Raw genomic sequence first — 20,134 nt, 5'->3', positions numbered from 1 at the left:
CCCCCCCTGGTAGTGCCCCCAGTAGTAATCTCTCCCCTGGTAGTGCCCCCAGTAGTAATCTCTCCCCTGGTAGTGCCCCCAGTAGTAATCTCTCCCCTGGTAGTGCCCCCAGTAGTAATCTCTCCCCTGGTAGTGCCCCCAGTAGTAATCTCTCCCCTGGTAGTGCCCCCAGTAGTAATCTCTCCCCTGGTAGTGCCCCCAGTAGTAATCTCTCCCCTGGTAGTGCCCCCAGTAGTAATCTCTCCCCTGGTAGTGCCCCCAGTAGTAATCTCTCCCCTGGTAGTGCCCCCAGTAGTAATCTCTCCCCTGGTAGTGCCCCCAGTAGTAATCTCTCCCCTGGTAGTGCCCCCAGTAGTAATCTCTCCCCTGGTAGTGCCCCCAGTAGTAATCTCTCCCCTGGTAGTGCCCCCAGTAGTAATCTCTCCCCTGGTAGTGCCCCCAGTAGTAATCTCTCCCCTGGTAGTGCCCCCAGTAGTAATCTCTCCCCTGGTAGTGCCCCCAGTAGTAATCTCTCCCCTGGTAGTGCCCCCAGTAGTAATCTCTCCCCTGGTAGTGCCCCCAGTAGTAATACTCTCCCCTGGTAGTGCCCCCAGTAGTAATACTCTCCCCTGGTAGTGCCCCAGTAGCAATAACCCCCCCTGGTAGTGCCCCAGTAGCAATAACCCCTCCTGGTAGTGCCCCAGTAGCAATATCCCCCCTGGTAGTGCCCCCAGTATTGATCCCCCCCTGGTAGTGCCCCCAGTAGCAATATCCCCCCCTGGTAGTGCCCCCAGTATTAACCCCCCCTGGTAGTGCCCCCAGTAGCAACATCCCCCCCTGGTAGTGCTCCCAGTATTAATCCCTCCCCTGGTAGTGCCCCCAGTAGCAATATCCCCCCCCTGGTAGTGCCCCCAGTATTAACCACCCCTGGTAGTGCCCCCAATAGCAACATCCCCCCTGGTAGTGCCCTCAGTATTCCACCCCCCCTCCCTGGTAGTGCCCCCAGTAGCAACATCCCCCCCCCTGGTAGTTCCCCCATTATTAATCCCCCCCCTCTGGTAGTGCCCCCAGTAGCGATATCCCCCCCTGGTAGTACCCCCCGGTAGTAGCCCCCCCAGTAGAAAGAAATGTAAAAAAAACCCACACTTACCTGTAACCCCGTTCCTGGTCCCGACGCTGCTACAGGCTCCTCCGCCGCTTTGCATAATGGGAGAGACGTTGTCATGACGACGTCTCTCCCATTACCCACTGCGGGAGCCGGAAGATGGCTCCCGCAGTGGGAGCAGCAGTAGCCGCTGAGAGTCTGACAGACTCTCAGCGGCTGCTGATTACACCAAACACATAGCTGCCGGCTCCGGCGGCTGTGTGTTTAGCAGTGTGTAGTGCTGACCGAACTCCGTCCGGTCAGCGCTACACACGCGGTGCAGGCTGTGTCACAGTGACAGTCTGCACCGTGGCCCGCATGGTACGCTACTCAGCAGCGTACCATGCGGGCATGACTCGAGTATAAGCCGAGGGGGTGCTTTTTCAGCACAAAAAATGTGCTGAAAAACTCGGCTTATACTCGAGTATATACGGTAATTGTTTTTATTTATAAAGTTGAAAATTTCTACATGATTACAATGACAATTGTTGTACTCTATGTACAATAGATAATGCACACATGGGATGGGTGTATATCTCCCCATTATTATCAATTGGGACTACGAACAGAACCCTATGTCCCAAACTAATTTGGTCCTGTTGGTTTACGCCATCCTCTGATGGCAGAAAATCACTTTATTCCTATGGAAGCGTTATTGCAGGAGAGGGATCATGTAATGACTCTCCCGCAGCCTCTGACGGGCTCTTGACTCTGACACTGTGCACATGAGCAGTATCTGATTTCCAGGAGGACTTCTCCAATATACCCAAGATGCAACTCACGGACACAGCAGTTATTGCTACCTCCTATCCTTGATAATTACAGTTAGTACATAGCCAGGGCATTTTTGGAGAAAAAAAGGAGCCCGTCGCAAGACCCCTATGTGTATCCCGTACACAGTGAAAGTGTCTCCGGTGTGTCTGTACATGTGGCCATTCTGCGAGACCATAGAGCTTATCAGAGGTTTTCTAATCAAGAGATCTGCGAATGATGCTGCATCTTTGTATGCAGATGCTTGGATTTACATGTACCTGTGACATTTGCATATTTTCTCACAGCAGCTGCGTACAGGATCACAGCTTCAATGGCATTAGTGTACTTCGCTGAATCAGGCCTACAGTCCGCAAATAATGCCTCTTCATGTCCCTGGCAGTTCTTTATTGTAGACTCAACACGCAATATGAGTCTTGTTGATCCTTTAACCTTTACAGGCTCCCCAAGAGTAGTAAACAAGAGGAGAAAAATATCCTGTAGCTAACCACACTACTTTATTCCTATTGCTGACCCTAACCTTGACCAGGTGCGCTTAGACATCTTACAAGCAGGCTAGTGTCCATATTGCTGACTTATTTGCGGAAAACTGCAATGCAAATGCAAAGCATGTTACTGCCAGCAAGCTGACTCCTTTTCTTGTTCGTGGCCTGCCATGTCACATCTAGTTGTTGTACAGGAGAGCGTGTTTCAGTGATGTGTAGGGAGCAGTGGTCCTATGGGGTACTCTGTGAGAATCCCAGAAGGTAGCTACACTATTACAAATCCGAATCCTATACCACCAAGGCTGTATAACTAATTGCTTTGCAGACAGGTAAAAAAAGGTGTGGTGTATGTCGTCATTTATCATGTTGACATGGTCATAATGTGGAGGTTGACCATGTCGACATTCATCATGTATACAGTGGTGAAATGTTGACATGTTAGAATGTCAGCATATCCTTCCTGATGTCCCAGCGGTTCCTCACCTGCTCCTGATGGCTGCAGCGGCTCCATCACAACTTCCAGTTCGTGGTTGTCACCTCTAGGTCAGACCTCTGATGTTCCAGTAAGATTTCCTCCCCTATCCCTAATCCTCCTTCCCGCAGCCTAACCCAAATGTCAACATTCTGAGAATGGTTTGGCTGTTGATATCCTAACAATGTTGACATCATAGCTATTGACATTGTGGTATCGACATGGATGTCAGCCTATTGACTACATCCCATTAAAAAAAGACATGTAATGTAAGGAGGGGCTTGTTGCTATACAGTCTGGGAGTGTGAACTTTTTTTTTTTTCTCTGTCTCGGCAAGGGGGATTAAACTAATAGATATGGCTGCCATGGAGTCTGATGTAAAAAAAAAAAAAGGAAATGTTAGACATCTTTTAGTTATATGCTTTTTATTACTACTTTTTCTCCCATGTGATTTTTGTAATTTAAAACTCATTTTTTTTAAAAGGCAATTAGATTTATTAGGATGTATTCTAGTTGGCATACTTTTTGAGTATTGTTTTGTGCCTTTAGTGTTCATAATGAACATTTTGTGTATATAATAAAGTTAAATAGATCATTTATATTACATCAGGTTGTGCTCCCATTCTTTTGCAATTGTGTGTGAAGCTGCATTCATGGAAATGCATGCTGAGCATTGACAAAATACATTCGTTATTACTCCATCACTTGTATGCTATACCTCTTTTCAGAAATACTCCAAAAACCCTGGTTCCTACATCAGGGTCCATAGGGTATCCACAGAATACCTTGGGGTATAGGTGATGACATCAGGCACCATAGAGTTAAAGTTTTCAGCCTCCCAGGATGCACTAGGGTCCCCCTCCTATACCCCGCCCCCGAGACAAGGCATTCCGTTTCGTTGGTGCCCGGCTCGGAGTCGGATGCACCTGTTTAGAGGGGGGCTAAGGTTAGCCCCTGAAGTTTCTTCGCAAGCAGCTGTGGCTGCTCATCTGGAAGTACAGCATGGACAGTCAAGGCTGACGTCCATGCTGTCTTCCCTACACCCCCGCCGGTACCAGAACGCCGGTACTGATCCGGGGATGCTGGCAAGCATCTGGGTCACAGCTAGCGGTGACCCCAGATGTTTGGGACCATGGCCGGATTCAAGGGGGCAGCAGGTAAGCAGCGGGGTCCCACGGTGGGTCCCTGCTGAGTACATGGTCCAGAGTCCCCAGGCAGGGGGCTCCCTGGGGACTGGCTGCAGCGTGGAGCCAGGTAACTAACCTGCGCTTCCACTACCCCCCCTGGGACAGCGGACCACGGCTGACCGGTAGCGCAGCGGCGTCCCTGGGGTTAATTGCATGCCAGGGGAGCGCGCCTTCCCTGTACACAGCCGGCGCCTCCCCCGCTGCACACAGCCCTCTCTGCATCTGCTGACTGGCCCTGTGGCAGCGCTCCCCCAGGCCGGCCTCCTCTCTGCTCCTCGGTGGCCATCTTTTGTTGGAAGCATGGTGAGTGCTGCTGGACGCTGATGATCGGTGGCATCGAGGTCTGGGTCCCCCGGCATACCTCTCCTCCGTTGGTTACAGGTCGGTGTATGCAGCGCTGTGTCCTACCAAGCTCTGTCTCTGCGTAGTTGAGGATCAGCGCTGATAGTGCAGGAATTGATTTCTTTGCATTGTATGTGACTTCTGCTAGCGTCTGCTGCCTGTACTTTCACTTTCTACTGTCAGCCATTTCACTGTCCCTGCTCTTCTTCTGCTAAAGCCCTTGCGGTGCGGTGATTGCAGGGTGGTTCTCCCACTATACTATCGCGTATCAGTGAGAGGGGTCACATACTTACCATCATGTCTGAGAGTGACTTTCCTCTCCAGCCTATTTGTACTACATGCAAGGTACCAACAGCGGAGGGGCTATGTCGACAGTGTTATATATTGGCGAGGCCAATTACTGTCACGGCTCCGGTACAGGAGCCGCCCTGGGCTTGTTTCGCCAAAGCGCTTACAACCCTCGTGGGCCAGTTAGCTCCGCAGCCTGCGTTCCCACAGATGGGATTGTCCCAGCAGTCAGTGGTGTGTCGTCACCCATGCAGGGTTTCCCAAGACAATTGATGGTACCCCACAATCTCCCTATTTCCCCTCCTCAGGTCTCTCAGGAGCCTGCATGGGTTAATTCACTAACAAGTTCTGTACAGCATTTGTCGGACGTGTTACAAGGGGAGTCTGTGTTGCGGTCGGTGGCGTCTGTCCGCTCCTTAAGAGGATGACGACGTGACGACCGATGATGGGAAGATTCTGGATCTTTATGACCAAGAACCTCTCCGTTCTAAAGAGTCGGACGCTAAGTCCGAGGTTTATATTCCTGGACTTATTCGGGCAATCCGCACGGCTTTAGTGATTGAGGATGAAGATCCTCCGGTGTCCAAGTCAAAATATGCCTTTTTTAAGGATATTAAGGGTGACGCCACAGTGTTTCCTCTTTCGGGTCAGTTAGTAGACCATTTAGAGGAGGCGTGGAAACACCCTGGCAAACGGTATCAGCCTCAGAGACGCTTGGCGGTGGCTTATCCGTTTGCGGACAATTATTTTTCTAAGTGGGAATCCCCTCCACAGGTGGATTCTCATGTGACACGCCTAGTCCGAAGTGCCACATTGCTCATGTCCTCCTTGAAGGATGCTACGGACCGTAAGGTGGAGATCTGCCTAAAGTCTGTTTATTCCCTTGTGGGGGGTGGGGGGGGGGCAGCCAGCTATGGCCATTTGTTGGGTAGCCAGAGCTATGGAGCGCTGGGCTGATAGTTTGGAGGCGTCTTTGGATTCCGTCTGTTCGGCTGAACAGACCGAGTTGATAGGCAATCTCCGAGATTCGGCCACTTATATCAATGAAGCAGCCTTGGATATCAGTACCCTGACTTCTAGGATTTCTTCGGCAGCTGTAGCTGCTCCTCGCACCTTATGGTTGCGATCTTGGAAGGCGGATGCTGATTCCAAGAAGGGCTTGGTAGCTTTGCCTTTTAATGGAGAAGTCCTATTTGGTCCGGATCTGGACAAAATTGTAGCCACGCTGGCGGCAGCCAAATCTGCATGTCTCCCGTCTCTTGCGGTTCCTTCCAGTTCAGGTACGTCGTCCTTTCGGCCTTACAGGGCCCAGGGTAGGCCTAAGGCACAGTCTTTTCCCCGACAGGCTGGCCCCCAAAAATCGGCCAAGCCACGGAAACAGGCCTGGAGTACCAGACGTCCGGCCCCTAAGCCAGATGACAAGCCTGCGGCCTGATGGTCCGGGCCTTCCTTTGGGGGATCCCAAAGTGGGAGGCTGCCTGCTGCAGTTCGCCCAGTGTTGGTCGGTTTCCCACGACAGACACTTGGGTTCACGAGGTGGTTTCTCACGGGTATGCCCTCTCCTTCCGGCACAGGCCCCCGTCCCGATTCTTCACCACGGGTCTTCCATCAGACCGGAACAAAGCCTTGGAACTGCTGAAGGTTTTGCACACTATGCTCCAGGCTGGAGTTATAGTGCCTGTTCCATTCTCCCAGAGGGGCCAGGGTTTCTATTCCAATCTATTTTTGGTGCAGAAACCCAATGGGTCGTATCGTCCGATCCTCAACCTCAAAGCACTCAGCAAGTCCTTGCGGGTGCCGAGGTTTCGGATGGAGACCCTACGGTCCATCATTCTGGCGCTGGAACCTGGGGATTACATGGTGTCGTTGGACATACAGGACGCTTACCTGCATGTCCCTATTCTTTTATGCCATCAACAGTTCCTCAGGTTTGCAAACCGCAACGATCACTTCCAGTTCCGGGCGTTACCTTTTGGGCTGGCGACAGCTCCACGTGTGTTCACCAAGGTTATGGCGGTCATGGCGGCTTCCCTGCGGCTGCAGGGAGTCCGCATGTTGCCGTTCCTGGACGACCTTCTGTTGGTAGCAGGATCTCCAGAGCTCCTTCTACGCCACTTGGACCTGACGATTGTGGTACTGCATCGGCACGGCTGGTTAATAAACTGGCAGAAGTCCACCTTGATCCCGTCTCAGCGGATTCTGCACCTCGGAGCCTTATTGGACTCCGGACAGCAAAGGATCTTTGTGACGGGGAAAAGATCTCTGCCTTACAGTTGAGGGTGCGCAGTTCGGCGATGAGGTTACTGGGCTCCATGGTGTCAGTATTCGACATGGTGGAATATGCCCAGTTTCACTCCAGACCTCTGCAGCAATTGATCCTGTCTAAATGGAATGGACTGCCTCAGAGTCTAAGGTCCCAGACAATGGTGCTCACTCCGGAGGTTCGCTGTCCCTAGCCTGGTGGTTGCAGATGACCCATCTCAACAAGGGTCGTCCATTCTGGGTGGCGAATTGGCTCCTGTTGACAACGGACGCCAGTCTTCGGGGCTGGGGAGCGGTCACGGGTCCACACTTGTTCCAGGGCAGATGGACTCAGGCGGAAAAGGAGCTTCCGATAAACATCTTGGAACTCCGCGCCGTTTTCAATGCTCTCCAGCAGGCACAGCGGGTTCTCCAAGGTCACCCCGTGCAGGTCCAGTCGGACAACGCCATCACCGTGGCCTACATAAATCGGCAAGGAGGGAACCCGAAGTCGGGTGGCACTCGTAGAGGTGTCCTGCATCCTGGTCTGGGCGGAGCGCAATCTCCCGGCCATATCAGCAGTATTCATCCCGGGAGTTCTCAACTGGGAGCCGGACTTTCTCAGTCGCCAGGACGTTCATCTGGGGGAATGGTCTTTGCACCAGGACGTCTTTCAACTTCTGGTGGACAGGTGGGGTCTTCCAGAGATCGACCTCATGGCGTCACGGCACAACAACAAGTTGCCGGTGTACGGGTCTCGCACAAGAGATGAAAAGGCGTCTCTGGTGGATGCTCTGTCCGTCCAGTGGACTTTCCGGTTTGCTTATCTCTTTCCTCCGTTTTCCCTTCTTCCACGGGTAATCCGGAAATTCAAACAGGAAGGTGGGACGCTCCTGTTGATAGCTCCCGCATGGCCCAGGCGGCACTGGTTCTCAGACCTTCAGGATCTGTCTGTGGACAGTCCTCTGCGGTTGCCGCTACGACAGGACCTTCTGTCACAGGGTCCTTGTCTTCACCTGGACCTGACTCGGCTGTCTTTGACGGCGTGGCTGTTGAGACGGCCATGTTAAGGTCCAGGCGGTTTTCCAGCTCTGTAGTACGGACTATGCTAAGAGCTCGGAAGCCGCCTTCTGCAAGAATATACCATCATGTGTGGCATACGTTCTTCCAGTGGTGTCGGCCAAGAGGTTATGCACCTCGGGAGTTCAGTCTGTCTAGAGTGTTGGCTTTTCTACAGGCGGGACTAGACCATGGGCTTCGCCTTGCTTCTCTGAAGGTACAGGTGTCTGCCCTGTCCGTCTGGTTCCATCGTAGGATTGCTGCAATCCCTGATGTGCGCACCTTTATGCAAGGTGTTCTCTGAATTCAGCCACCTTTTGTTCCACCTGTGGCGCCTTGGGATTTAGCTGTGGTCCTGAGGGCTCTCCAGGGACTGCCGTTTGAACCACTGGGCTCAGTGGCCTTTAAATGGCTGACAGCTAAATCTATTTTCCTGCTGGCATTGCTTCGGCCAGACGTGTTTCTGACTTAGGGGCTCTCTTGTAGACCCCCTTTTCTGATTTTTCATGGGAACAGGGCGGTGCTGCGCACTCGTCCTGGTTTCTTTCCCAAAGTTGTTTTGAGTTTCCACATCAACAAGGAAAATCGTTGTGCCGGCTTTTAACTCACCTGACCTTTCCGTGGGTGAGGCCACTTTGGATGTTGTGCGGGCCTTAAGGATTTATGTTGACCGCACTTCGTTTAGGAAGTCGGATGCCTTTTTTGTCCTCTATGGCTTCCGTAAAAAGGGTTGGCCTGCTTCAAAGCAGACTTTGGCAGGCTGGATTCGTATGGCTCATTCCACTAGGTCTGTGGGTCCTTCGTGGGCAGCTCGACGTGGTGCCTCTGCAGTCCAGATCTGCAAGGCTGCCACGTGGTCCTCTGTCCATACTTTTGTGAGGTATTATGCGTTTGACACCTTTGCCTCTTAGGATGCTTCCTTCGGGCTGCGGATTCTCCTTTCAGCACGGAGCGTCCCCACCCTTAAAGGATACTGCTTTGGGACATCCCCAAGGTATCCTGTGGATACCCTGTGGACCCTGATGTAGAAAATATAACATATGGTAAGAACTTACCTTTGTTATCTCTATTTCTACGAAGTCCATAGGGTTCCACAGGACTCCCACCCTGTTGCACCTGTGCTGCAGATGGGCTTTACTCTGGTAACCGGTTTTTCAGTCTTCCTCTGGTGAGAATGTGATTCTTGTATGTGTCCAGATCTTTTTTCTCTCTCTTCCTTCTCCTCCTACTCCGGCCTATGGCTTAGTACGTAACTGAGATGCCTTGGTGCGGGGTATAGGAGGGGGACCCTAGTGAATCCTTGGAGGCTGAAAACTTAACTCTATGGTGCCCGATGCCGGACTTCATCACCTATACCCCAAGGTATCCTGTGGAACCCTATGGACCCTGATGTAGAAATAGAGATAACAAAGGTAAGTTCTTATCATATAATTTTTTTTCCTGCACACACGCATTGACCTGAATCTTGGCTATGTCTGAACAGAAACTACCCGGGACTAGCAAACCCGGGTCAGTGTCCCGGCTTATGTCTGAAAAGCATAAACTGGGTCTTGATGACCCGGGTCATGCCTAAATATACTTGATTGGCGGGCACCGTGTCTTCCATCTAACAGTGGATGACCTCTCCAAGCGTCCACTGTTAGATGGAAGACACGGGTCTGGTGTGAAAGGTGACTCCCCAGGAATAACCTGGGTCATCACCCAGATGTGAAAGGGGGTAAGTACCGAAACCCCGGCTACAACCCGTGTTAAGTGTCCAGAGTTCCGAGCCGGGTTAAAGCCGGAGTTTGTCTGAAAGGGTCTGCTTCCGATAGTTTATTTCTTTTTTTAATAGCAGCCTGTCAAAATGATGGTACATTGTCGTGGCCACGAAAGACCTATTTGAGCATTCAAACCCATTTGAGCATTCAAACTTTTTTCTTTTCATTCTTTATATGCAGCTGCTCCTAACTATCTCTTTACACTGCACTTTTCTTACTATGGTGATGCCCTGGGGCGGCTTGGCTGGGCCAGTTTTGGGGGGTCCTGCGCTCTGGATTTGAACCCTAGTATGTTAGGGACCTACCGGAAAGAGGTTATCTGGATATGGTGGGTAGGCCCATAACCTTGGCCATGATTATGCTAAAAACCTCTATTGATTGCAAAATTTTATTGCATTTATATATATTATTAATAATTTGGAGTTGTGCACCTGAGATTTGTCTGTTTCTGTGCATGGAACAAAGTTATCAGGGTAGGTGAATCACTACTGTTGGACAGTGACAAGAGATGCCCCAGAAGAGGAGCACAAGCGACAAGCAAAGAGAAAGCACCCCCATGAATAGGCCACTATATTAGATAGTACTTTCGTATGCTGTATGTTTGTTTCTTATGCTGTATGTTTGTTTCGTTTTGTGTTCTTATTTGTGATTGATTGAATTAAAACAACTGTTATTTATTTTCTGTCAAGAAAATATCAGATTATTTTAAAATAGCTTTTCACTATGACTATATTACTATAATGTACATACAGTATAGTGCAGGTAGTGTAGCTCCAAAAATAGAGCTAGTAAAACATTCTGAAATCATTTTAGTTTTTCTTGACCTCAAATTAGTAATGTATGACTATTTTTTAGAAAGGAAACAAATTAAAAGTATTAATTTGTTGTACAGTGTTTGTTAGAGCCTGAATAGACACAATGGTAGATTCAGCCTGGCACTGTAGATGCAAGAAAGAACATATAAACTCTATAGGCAACATATTCCAAATGATAAGAAAGAAAAAAAATTAAAAAATTGTGTGTGTGTGTATATATATATATATATATATATATATATATATATATATATATATCACCAAAGGTGCTGGCACTCACACTGTCCATAAAGTATATTACGCTGGTGCCCTCCACATGCCTGGCTAGTTGGCATCAGGATATCATATAGGTGATAGCAGGGGTGGCAGCATTCAAAGCGGCTTGTACACATACACTTCAATCTCTTATAAAATCAACTTTTCATGAAACGTTGATGTTGTAAGAGACCGAAGTGTATTTGTACAAGCCGCTTTGAGTGGACGCCACCCCCGCTATTATATAATATATCTCACACACACACACGTAGGTGTATGCATGCCCCTGTGTACACATCAGTGCACTCTCATACATCATCACATACACATCATATATAATTGAAAGAGAGTAATAGTGCGCACAGATATAGTCGTGGTGGTAGAATAATATAACACCTTGTCATCAGATGTATAGATTTTACAATGTGTTAACAGAATGAATTCATTATTTAATGACTGATATATCCAAAGACCCCCCAAGACAAAACGGCCCAAATAGCTCACCCAAACAAAGAAAGAAGAAGAAAAGAGGACATGCCAGTGGTCCTGGTGATGAGATGACTAGACACATGCAAGGGATAACTTCATAACTATCCATACCTCCTGACAGAAAAAACAAACAAAACATTCTACCCATCACCATAAGTACCAAACTAGGTGACCCTGGGGTTCATACTAATCACAGGGTGCAAACCATCACCAAATGAGAATCTCAGTTTAAAGGAACACATTCAGAGGGTTGTTTTCATTAAGTCCTCGTGGGGCTACTGTACCCAACGTATAGATCCAAAAGCTTTCACGTTTCTTTAGAGCTGAAGTCCTATCACCCCCAAGTGTCAGTGGAGGTATCCAGTCGATTATCCTGCATTTAAGACTCTCCACTTGACCTTGTAACAAGAAATGTCTGGCGACCGGTTTGTCCGAATGTCCAGTAGATAAAGCAGAACGGATGGAGGCCCTATGATTGGCCATCCTGTCCCTAAACTTTCTTGAAGTAAGACCCACATAATACAATCCACAAAGACAGGTAAGATAGTAGATTACAAAGTCCATCATGCAATGTAGTTTATATTTGATGTTGGTCTTCCTTCCCGTATGGGGATGTGGGAACATCGGTCCAGTTGGCATTGACGCACATGCAATACAACTCCCACAAGAGTAACAGCCAGGTTTCTGTTTCATAAGTTCAGGTATAGTTTTAACTTCTCTCTGATATAATGTGGGTCTCATTAGTAGTTGCTTAAGGTTGGGTCCACGTTTATAGGCCATCATAGGAGGATCGTAATTTTTAAACTAAAGCGTGTTGTCGGAGGTAAGGATGTGCCAACGATCTTTCAAAGCTTTAGATGTACTGCAAGCACTTTTGTCAAAATTAGCGGTAAAAATAAGGCATTGCTTGTTCTTGGGTTGTAGTGGTTCCCCATCATTTTGCCTTTTGGTTGATTTTTATATATATATATTTCACTCTAGCTCCAGCGGCAGGCAGGGCGCCGGAGCTAGAGAGGGCACCTTAGTGCGCGCGTGTCCGAAAAGGGGCATGGTCATTGGAAAGGGGCGTGTCTACAAGACACCTCCCCTTTACGTTACTTTTGGGGGGGGGTTCCAGCACTCACGGACACGCCGGGCAGCCCCCAAGCGCTGTAGACAGGGAGAATAGATGACCTGGTCGCCGCACATTTGTCCACCTGCGGGACACTGCGACCCACGGGTGAAGCCGCGCCCCGCTAAAACAGCCTAGCGGATCTCTCGATCTCTTTCTCTCTCTCTCTTTTATATTTTTATATATATATATATATATATATATATATGTGTGTATGTATGTATATATATATATATATATATATATATATGTGTGTGTGTGTGTGTGTGTGTATATATTGTCACAATACATGTTGACAAGGGCACTCTCCAAAGATACAGTATAGAGAACTCTTTTTTTTCAGGCTTTAAGTAGCCATCATCAATATAAAAAACAGTCGTCAAGTTGTATGCTGCTTAAAGCCTGTATAAAGAGTTATCTATACTGTATCTTTGGAGAGTGCCCTTGTCTACATGTATTGTGACAATCTCTGTGGATTTCAAGAATCCTAGAGGCACCCCCACGTTGACTGATTAAAGATGGTGTGAGTGCAATGTATATATCTATATCTCTCACACACAACCGTTCAAAAGTTTGGGGTCACCCAGACAATTTCGTGTTTTACATAAAAACTGACTTATTTATCAAATTTGTTGCAAAATGAACAGAACATATAGTCAAGACATTGGCAAGGTTAGAAATAATGATTTTTATTTGAAATAATAATTTTGTCCTTCAAACTTTGCTTTCGTCAAAGAATGCTCCTTTTGCAGCAATTACAGCATTGCAGACCTTTTGGCATTCTAGCTGTTAATTTGTTAAGGTAATCTGAAGAAATTTCACCCCACGCTTCCTGAAGCACCTCCCACAAGTTGGATTGGCTTGATGGGCACTTCTTGCGTACCATACGGTCAAGCTGCTCCCGCAACAGCTCAATGGGGTTGAGATCTGGTGACTGTGCTGGCCACTCTATTACAGACAGAATACCAGCTGCCTGCTTCTTCCCTAAATAATTCTTGTATAATTTGAAGAAGTGCTTTGGGTCATTGTCCTGTTGGAGGTAGAAATTGGCACCAATCAAGCGCTGTCTACAGGGTATGGCATGGCGTTGCAAAATGCAGTGATAGCCTTCCTTATTCAAAATCCCTTTTACCTTGTACAAATCTCCCACTTTACCAGCACCAAAGCAGCCCCAGACCATCACATTACCTCCACCATGCTTGACAGATGGCGTCAGGCACTCTTCCAGCATCTTTTCACTTGTTCTGCATCTCACAAATGTTCTACTGTGTGATCCAAGATCAATTTGTCTTTCTATAACACTTTTTTCCAATCTTCCTTTGTCCAATGTCTGTGTTCTTTTGCCCATATTAATCTTTTCCTTTTATTGGCCAGTCTCAGATATGGCTTTTTCTTTGCCACTCTGCCTAGAAGGCCAGCATCCCGGAGTCGCCTCACTGTAGATGTTGACACTGGCTTTTTGTGGGTACCATTTAATGAAGCTGCCAGTTGAGGACTTGAGGCATCTATTTCTCAAACTAGAGACTCTAATGTACTTGTCTTCTTGCACAGTTGTGCATCGGAGCCTCCCACTTCTCTTTCTACTCTGGTTAGAGCCTGTTTGTGCTGTTCTCTGAAGGGAGTAGTACACACAATTGTAGGAAATGTTCAGTTTCTAGGCAGTTTCTTGCATGGAATAGCCTTCATTTCTAAGAACAAGAATAGACTGTCGAGTTTCAAATGAAAGTTCTCTTTTTCTAGCCATTTGGAGAGTAAAATCGAACCCACAAAATGTGATGCTCCAAATACTCAAATAGCTCAAAGGAAGGCCAGTTTTATAGCTTCTCTAATGAGCAAACCTGTTTTCAGCTGTGCTAACATAATTGCACAAGGGTTTTCTAATCATCCATTAGTCTTCTAACGCGCTTAGCAAACACAATGTACCATTAGAACACTAGAGTGATGGTTGCTGGAAATGGGCCTCTATACACCTACTGTAAGTAGATATTCATTTGAAAAACAGATGTTTGCAGCTAGTATAGCCATTTACCACATTAACAATGTATAGTCTTTTTCTGATTAATGTTATCTTCATTGAAAAAACAGTGCTTTTCTTTCAAAAATAAGGACATTTCTTTGTGTGTATGTATGTATGTATATATATATATGATATATATATTATTTTTTTTTTTTTAATTTTCTCATTCAACAATTGTGCAGTTTATCAATAAAAAAAGATTACATGACTGTTATTGGTAAGGTGTATAAAACCTACCAATCCTACAATCACTCATCTTGGCTAAGATGCCTATAACTGTTAATATTCAGTTTGGCCAAAAGTAACTGCTCGTTTGTATGGTACATGAACTTAGGGGGTGACTTTTTTGATTATACAGTTCTGTTTTCTTTTCTATAGCAGAAAGTGTCCTAAAGAAAAGCTAAATCCTGCACTGGTGAGTTTGCCTTTTATTTACTGTAATATTTGTAATATGTTGTATACTATGAAAGATGTTGCAGTGTTTTCTTACTACATAATCAGTTTGGGACATGTGATAAAACTAGTATAGCTCTTTTCCTCTTCAATGTATGTTTCTTAAATTAGACTAGGGGACCTATTTGAGAGAACTTTTCAAGTCCTATTGCCTGGAGTAACCATTTTATCTTTTGGAGAAAAAAATTAATATGGCATTTTCTACTTCAGGGTCCATAGGGGGTCCACAGGGTTGACCTTGGGGGTTATAGCTGGAACAGGATCCATGGGCACCACACAGTTAAGCTTTTAGCTCCCAGGATGCACTTGGGTCCTCCTCTATACCCCGCCCCCGAGCCACAAGCACCTCAGTGTAAGCTGGTGCCCGGCCGGAGTCGGTCACCGCGCAGGGGGGCTGCAGGAGCAGCCCCCAGAAGCTTTTTATTTTAAGTTAGATTTTATTTATTTTAATCTTTTTACTACAGACGGCAGCGAAGGGCTGTCTGTACAGACGCCCACGCTGCCGCTCTGATCCCCGACTGGCGCCGCGACGCCAGTACTGATCTGGGGATCGCGGCGGGAGGGCAGAGTCCGTACTAGCCGGACTCTGTCTACCTCCCAGGACTGCTGCCGGAGTCGCCGGGGATTTAGGTAAGCCGCGCGTCGCTGGCTAGCGGCGGCGCGCGGAATGCCTTAAATGCAGTCCTTTAGCCTCCGGTCCTGGGGACAGACCGGAGGCTGCTGGCAGTGGCGGCGGGCCCCTCCCATAACCCGTGGGACCACTAGACCACCAGGGATAAAGGGGCAAGCGGGAAGCCAGCATCCCTGGGGTTATGGCCAGCCAGGGGAGGAAGCCTTCCCTGTCAGCGGCTCCTCCCCTCAGCTCAGCGCGCCTTTCAGCACGCAGTCTGGCGTCGCTGAGCTGCAGTTACACGGCCACTCCTCCTCTGAGGTCTCCAGCGGCCATTTTCCCAGTGGCAGCGCAGATCTCAGGGAGCACGCGGACCGGTCCCCCTGTGTACCTCTCCCCTGATTAAGGACAGCGTACACAGCACTATAGCCCTCCCAGACACTGAATCTGGGCAGGTTGATGGTAGTGTAAAGGTGCAGTGAGTATATCTTCCTGCATGGTATGTGACTATTGCTAGTGCTGCCGTCTGTGCTTATTTTCTACTTACTGTCAGCTTATACCTATCCCTTTACTTCTCCTACAAGCCCTACAGGTGTGTGGGGGAGGGGCGTTTCTACTGACCTCACTTATATAGATCACGTATTTGTGAGGTCCGTCACATACAGTTGTGTGCTACTCAGTGCCATATTGTGGGCTGTTGTTCAGCACACCGGTGAGTGCGTTTTACTTCTACCCTGGTGCCAGATATATAATATATTCTGTCATGTCAGACGAGGAGGTTGAGCGCTCAGTGGCTCCGGTGTTGGCCTCCTGCGGACGCTGTTCTGCAGGAGTAGATAGGGAGGATTTGTCACAGGATGGCCTGTGTAGTCGATGCCAGGTGGCTCCTGGCCCATCCAGACCTTCTCTGGCGCAGGAACCACCGTGGGCGATGTTTTCTCAAGTGCTGGTGTCTATTGCGGACCGTCTGTCGGTCCCGACTGCTCTCCCTACTAGGGCGGTGCCCCAGCCGACCATCCCCCATTCCCCGGGTGTCCCGCAGTTATTGCGGAGTCCTCCTGGGTCTCAATCAGTAGGTCCCTATGCAGGGTTGCCTATGTATATACAGGCTTCCCCTGTGCCGCAGCAGCCTGTGGTACCTTTTCAGGCCCCTATGGCGACTCCTCCACCATGGGTGGATGTGCTCTCCAACTCCGTGCAAAATTTGGCGGCGCTTCCTCGGCTTTTCAGTCAATGTTGCAGACTGACATGCCTTCTAGGATTTCAAAACGCCCACTCATGACACGGGCTGCTCAGGTATCGGACTCAGAGGGTTCCTCAGATGATGGGGAGGTCCCTGATGACACTGACTCGGACGCCTCGGTCCAGGAAATGGATACCAAGTCGTCCATTAATGTGCGAGCACTAGTTAGGGCGGTGCGAGCTATTCTTCTTATAGAGGATGAGGCACCGGTTCCTAAGTCGAAGTTTCCTAGTTTCAAAAATACTAAGGTGGCTTCTGCGGTGTTTCCCCTGTCGGATCAGTTGACGGATCATATGGCGGTAGCTTGGCAGGCGCCCAGTAAGAGATTCCTTCCTCAGAAGCGGTTGGCTTCTAATTACCCCTTCCCTGAGGCACATTGTAAAAAATGGGAAACTCCACCGGCGGTGGATTCCCATGTCACCCGTTTAACTCGGGGCGCCACCTTACCATTACCGTCGATATCCTCGCTGAAGGATCCCACGGACAGGAAAGTTGAGACTTGCTTAAAGTCTATTTACTCCCTCTCCGGGGCGGTGGCCCGACTGTCCATGGCCATCTCCTGGGTGGCCAAGGCCATTGAGGGGTGGGCCAATGCATTGGAAGATACCTTCCCAGACGACGCTCCGGATGTCCAGCGGGCGTTGTTGGGACAAATGAGGGACGCTGCTTCTTACATTGGTGAAGCTTCTTTAGATGCTAGTCTGCTGACCTCGCGGGTATCGGCTGCAGCGGTGTCTGGCCGCCGATCCTTGTGGTTGCGGTCCTGGAGAGCGGACTCTGATTCAAAGAAGGGTCTGGAGGCCTTACCTTTCAATGGGGAATTACTATTTGGTCCGGACTTGGACAAAATAGTGGATACCCTGGCTAAATCCAAGTCGGCCTTCCTCCCTTCGGCGGCACTGCCTGCTAAGGTTCGGAGTTCGGCTTTCGTTCCTTTCGGGTTCAGGGTAAGGCGAAAGGTCAGTCCTTCCCGAGACAGTCTGCGAGTAAGACTGCCTCTAAACCCAAGAAGCAAGCCTGGAGTGCTCGGCGCCCTTCTTCCAAGCAGGAAGATAAACCTGCGGCCTGATGGGACGGGCCTCCCTCTGGGGGACCTCAGAGTGGGAGGCCGACTTCTTCTATTTGCCCAGTGCTGGCACAATACCACCACGGATGCCTGGGTTCGAGAAGTGGTCTCCCAGGGGTACGCCCTGTCTTTTCGGCACAGACCACCCCACCAGTTTTTCTGCACAAGTCCTTCTCAGGACAAGACCAAGGCGTTACAGGTTCAGGAGGCTATAGAGTCCTTGCTGAAAGCAGGGGTCATTGTTCCCGTTCCTCTATCACAACGAGGGACGGGGTATTATTCGTCTCTGTTTCTGGTGCAGAAACCCAATGGTTCTCATCGCCCTATCCTCAACTTGAAGTCTCTGAACAAATTCCTCAGAGTTCCCAAGTTCAGGATGGAAACGTTACGTTCCATCATTCTGGCGATGGAACCGGGGGATTACATGGTGTCCCTGGACATCCAGGACGCCTACCTCCATGTTCCGATAGCATTTTCACCCCAGCGGTATCTGAGGTTCGCTATCCTTCAACACCACTATCAGTTCCGGGCGCTACCCTTTGGTCTCTCCACGGCACCAAGGGTGTTCACGAAGATTATGGCGGTCATGGCCGCACATCTTCGGAACCAGAATGTACGGCTGCTGCCGTATCTGGACGACCTCCTGTTGCTGGCGAGCTCCCCGGAGGTACTGCTTCAACATCTCCACCTGACGATCGCTTGCCTGCAAGCACACGGGTGGTTGATAAATTGGAAAAAGTCCTCCCTGATTCCATCACAGCAGATGGTTCATTTGGGAGCCCTGCTGGATTCGCGTCCGCAAAGGATCTTCCTGACTCCGGAGAAGGTCGCCTCCCTACAGCTGCGGATACACAGTTGCCTGAGCCGTTGCCGTCTGTCGGTCCATTCGGCTATGAGAGTTCTGGGGTCCATGGTGTCGACATTCGACATGGTGGAATTTGCCCAGTTCCATTCCCGGCCCCTGCAGGGGCTGATTCTATCAGAATGGAACGGGTTACCTCACCGGATCCGCTCTCAGGTGCTGGTGTTGTCTCCGGACGTTCGGCAATCTTTGGCTTGGTGGCTTCAGACAGCTCATCTGGTCGAGGGGCGCCCATTTTGGATCCCGGACTGGGTCCTGCTCACGACGGATGCCAGTCTCCGGGGTTGGGGGGCAGTGACCGGCTCTTTGTCGCTTCAGGGTCGTTGGTCAGCGGAAGAAGCACTTCTCCCCATCAACATCCTGGAACTGCGGGCAGTATACAGGGCCCTGCAGTCGTCCGGCCCCGCTCTTCACGGAAGGGCGGTACAGGTGCAGTCTGACAACGCCACCACGGTGGCGTATATCAACCACCAAGGCGGAACTCGCAGTCAGGCAGCGATGTCGGAGGTGTCTCGTATCCTGACTTGGGCGGAGGGTCACATTCCGGCGATCTCGGCGGTCTTCATCCCCGGAGTCCTCAATTGGGAGGCGGACTTCCTCAGCCGTCACGACGTGCATCCCGGGGAATGGTCGCTTCACCCAGAGGTGTTTCAGCTACTCGTGGACAGGTGGGGACTGCTGGAGCTGGACTTGATGGCCTCCCGTCACAATCACAAGTTGCCCGTTTACGGGTCAAGGACAAAAGACGCAGGCGCAAGTCTGGTGGACGCGCTGTCGGTGAAATGGACGTTTCACCTGGCGTATCTGTTTCCTCCGCTATCCCTGCTTCCTCGGGTTATGCGGAAATTCAAGCAGGACGGCGGCCTGCTCGTGCTGGTAGCTCCGGCGTGGCCCAGACGTCCTTAGTACTCCGATCTCAGGAGCCTCTCCATCGACGCTCCGTACCTTCTTCCTCAGCGTCGGGACCTGTTGTCTCAGGGGCCCTGCCTTTACCCGGATCTGGGTCGGCTGTCTTTGACGGCGTGGCTCTTGAGACAGCCGTCTTGAGGTCTCGGGGCTTCTCCAGTTCGGTTATTGGTACCATGCTCAGGGCACGCAAGCCTGCTTCAGCACGGATTTATCACAGAGTGTGGCACACTTACTTTCAGTGGTGTGAGTCCAGACATTATGATCCTCAGGTGTTCAGAGTTTCCAGGATCTTGGAATTTCTTCAGTCAGGATTGGATCTCGGCTTACGCCTTGCATCTCTGAAGGTTCATGTGTCCGCCTTGTCCGTGTGGTTTCAACGGCGGATTGCAATACTACCAGACGTTCACACCTTTTTCCAGGGTGTTCTCAGGATCCAGCCTCCCTTTGTGCCTCCTGTGGCTCCTTGGGACTTGGCGGTGGTGCTACGGGTCCTGCAGGGTCCTCCGTTTGAGCCTCTTGAGGCGGTGGAGCTCGAGTGGCTGACATTTAAGACGGTTTTTCTCCTGGCAATTGCTT

At 49.6% G+C, this 20,134-nt stretch overlaps 1 protein-coding gene across 2 annotated transcripts in view; it reads left to right on the top strand.

The window, feature by feature from the left end:
- Positions 1-20,134, top strand: part of CDC25C (cell division cycle 25C) — a 109,423-nt gene that overhangs the window by 60,175 nt on the left and 29,114 nt on the right. Inside the window, exon 6 of one of the 2 annotated variants that reach the window (XM_088465543.1) lies at positions 14,797-14,830. In XM_088465543.1, the coding sequence (XP_088321669.1) occupies positions 14,797-14,830 (34 nt within the window). Of the gene's footprint in view, positions 1-14,793; positions 14,831-20,134 lie in introns of both variants that reach the window. The other variant, XM_088465542.1, reaches the window with a different exon arrangement.

The sequence above is a fragment of the Taudactylus pleione genome, unplaced genomic scaffold (assembly GCF_031769625.1).
Source record: "Taudactylus pleione unplaced genomic scaffold, aTauple2 ptg001990l, whole genome shotgun sequence".
Classification (NCBI taxonomy): Eukaryota; Metazoa; Chordata; class Amphibia; order Anura; family Myobatrachidae; genus Taudactylus; species Taudactylus pleione.
This window is presented reverse-complemented; position numbering and strand designations above follow the sequence as displayed.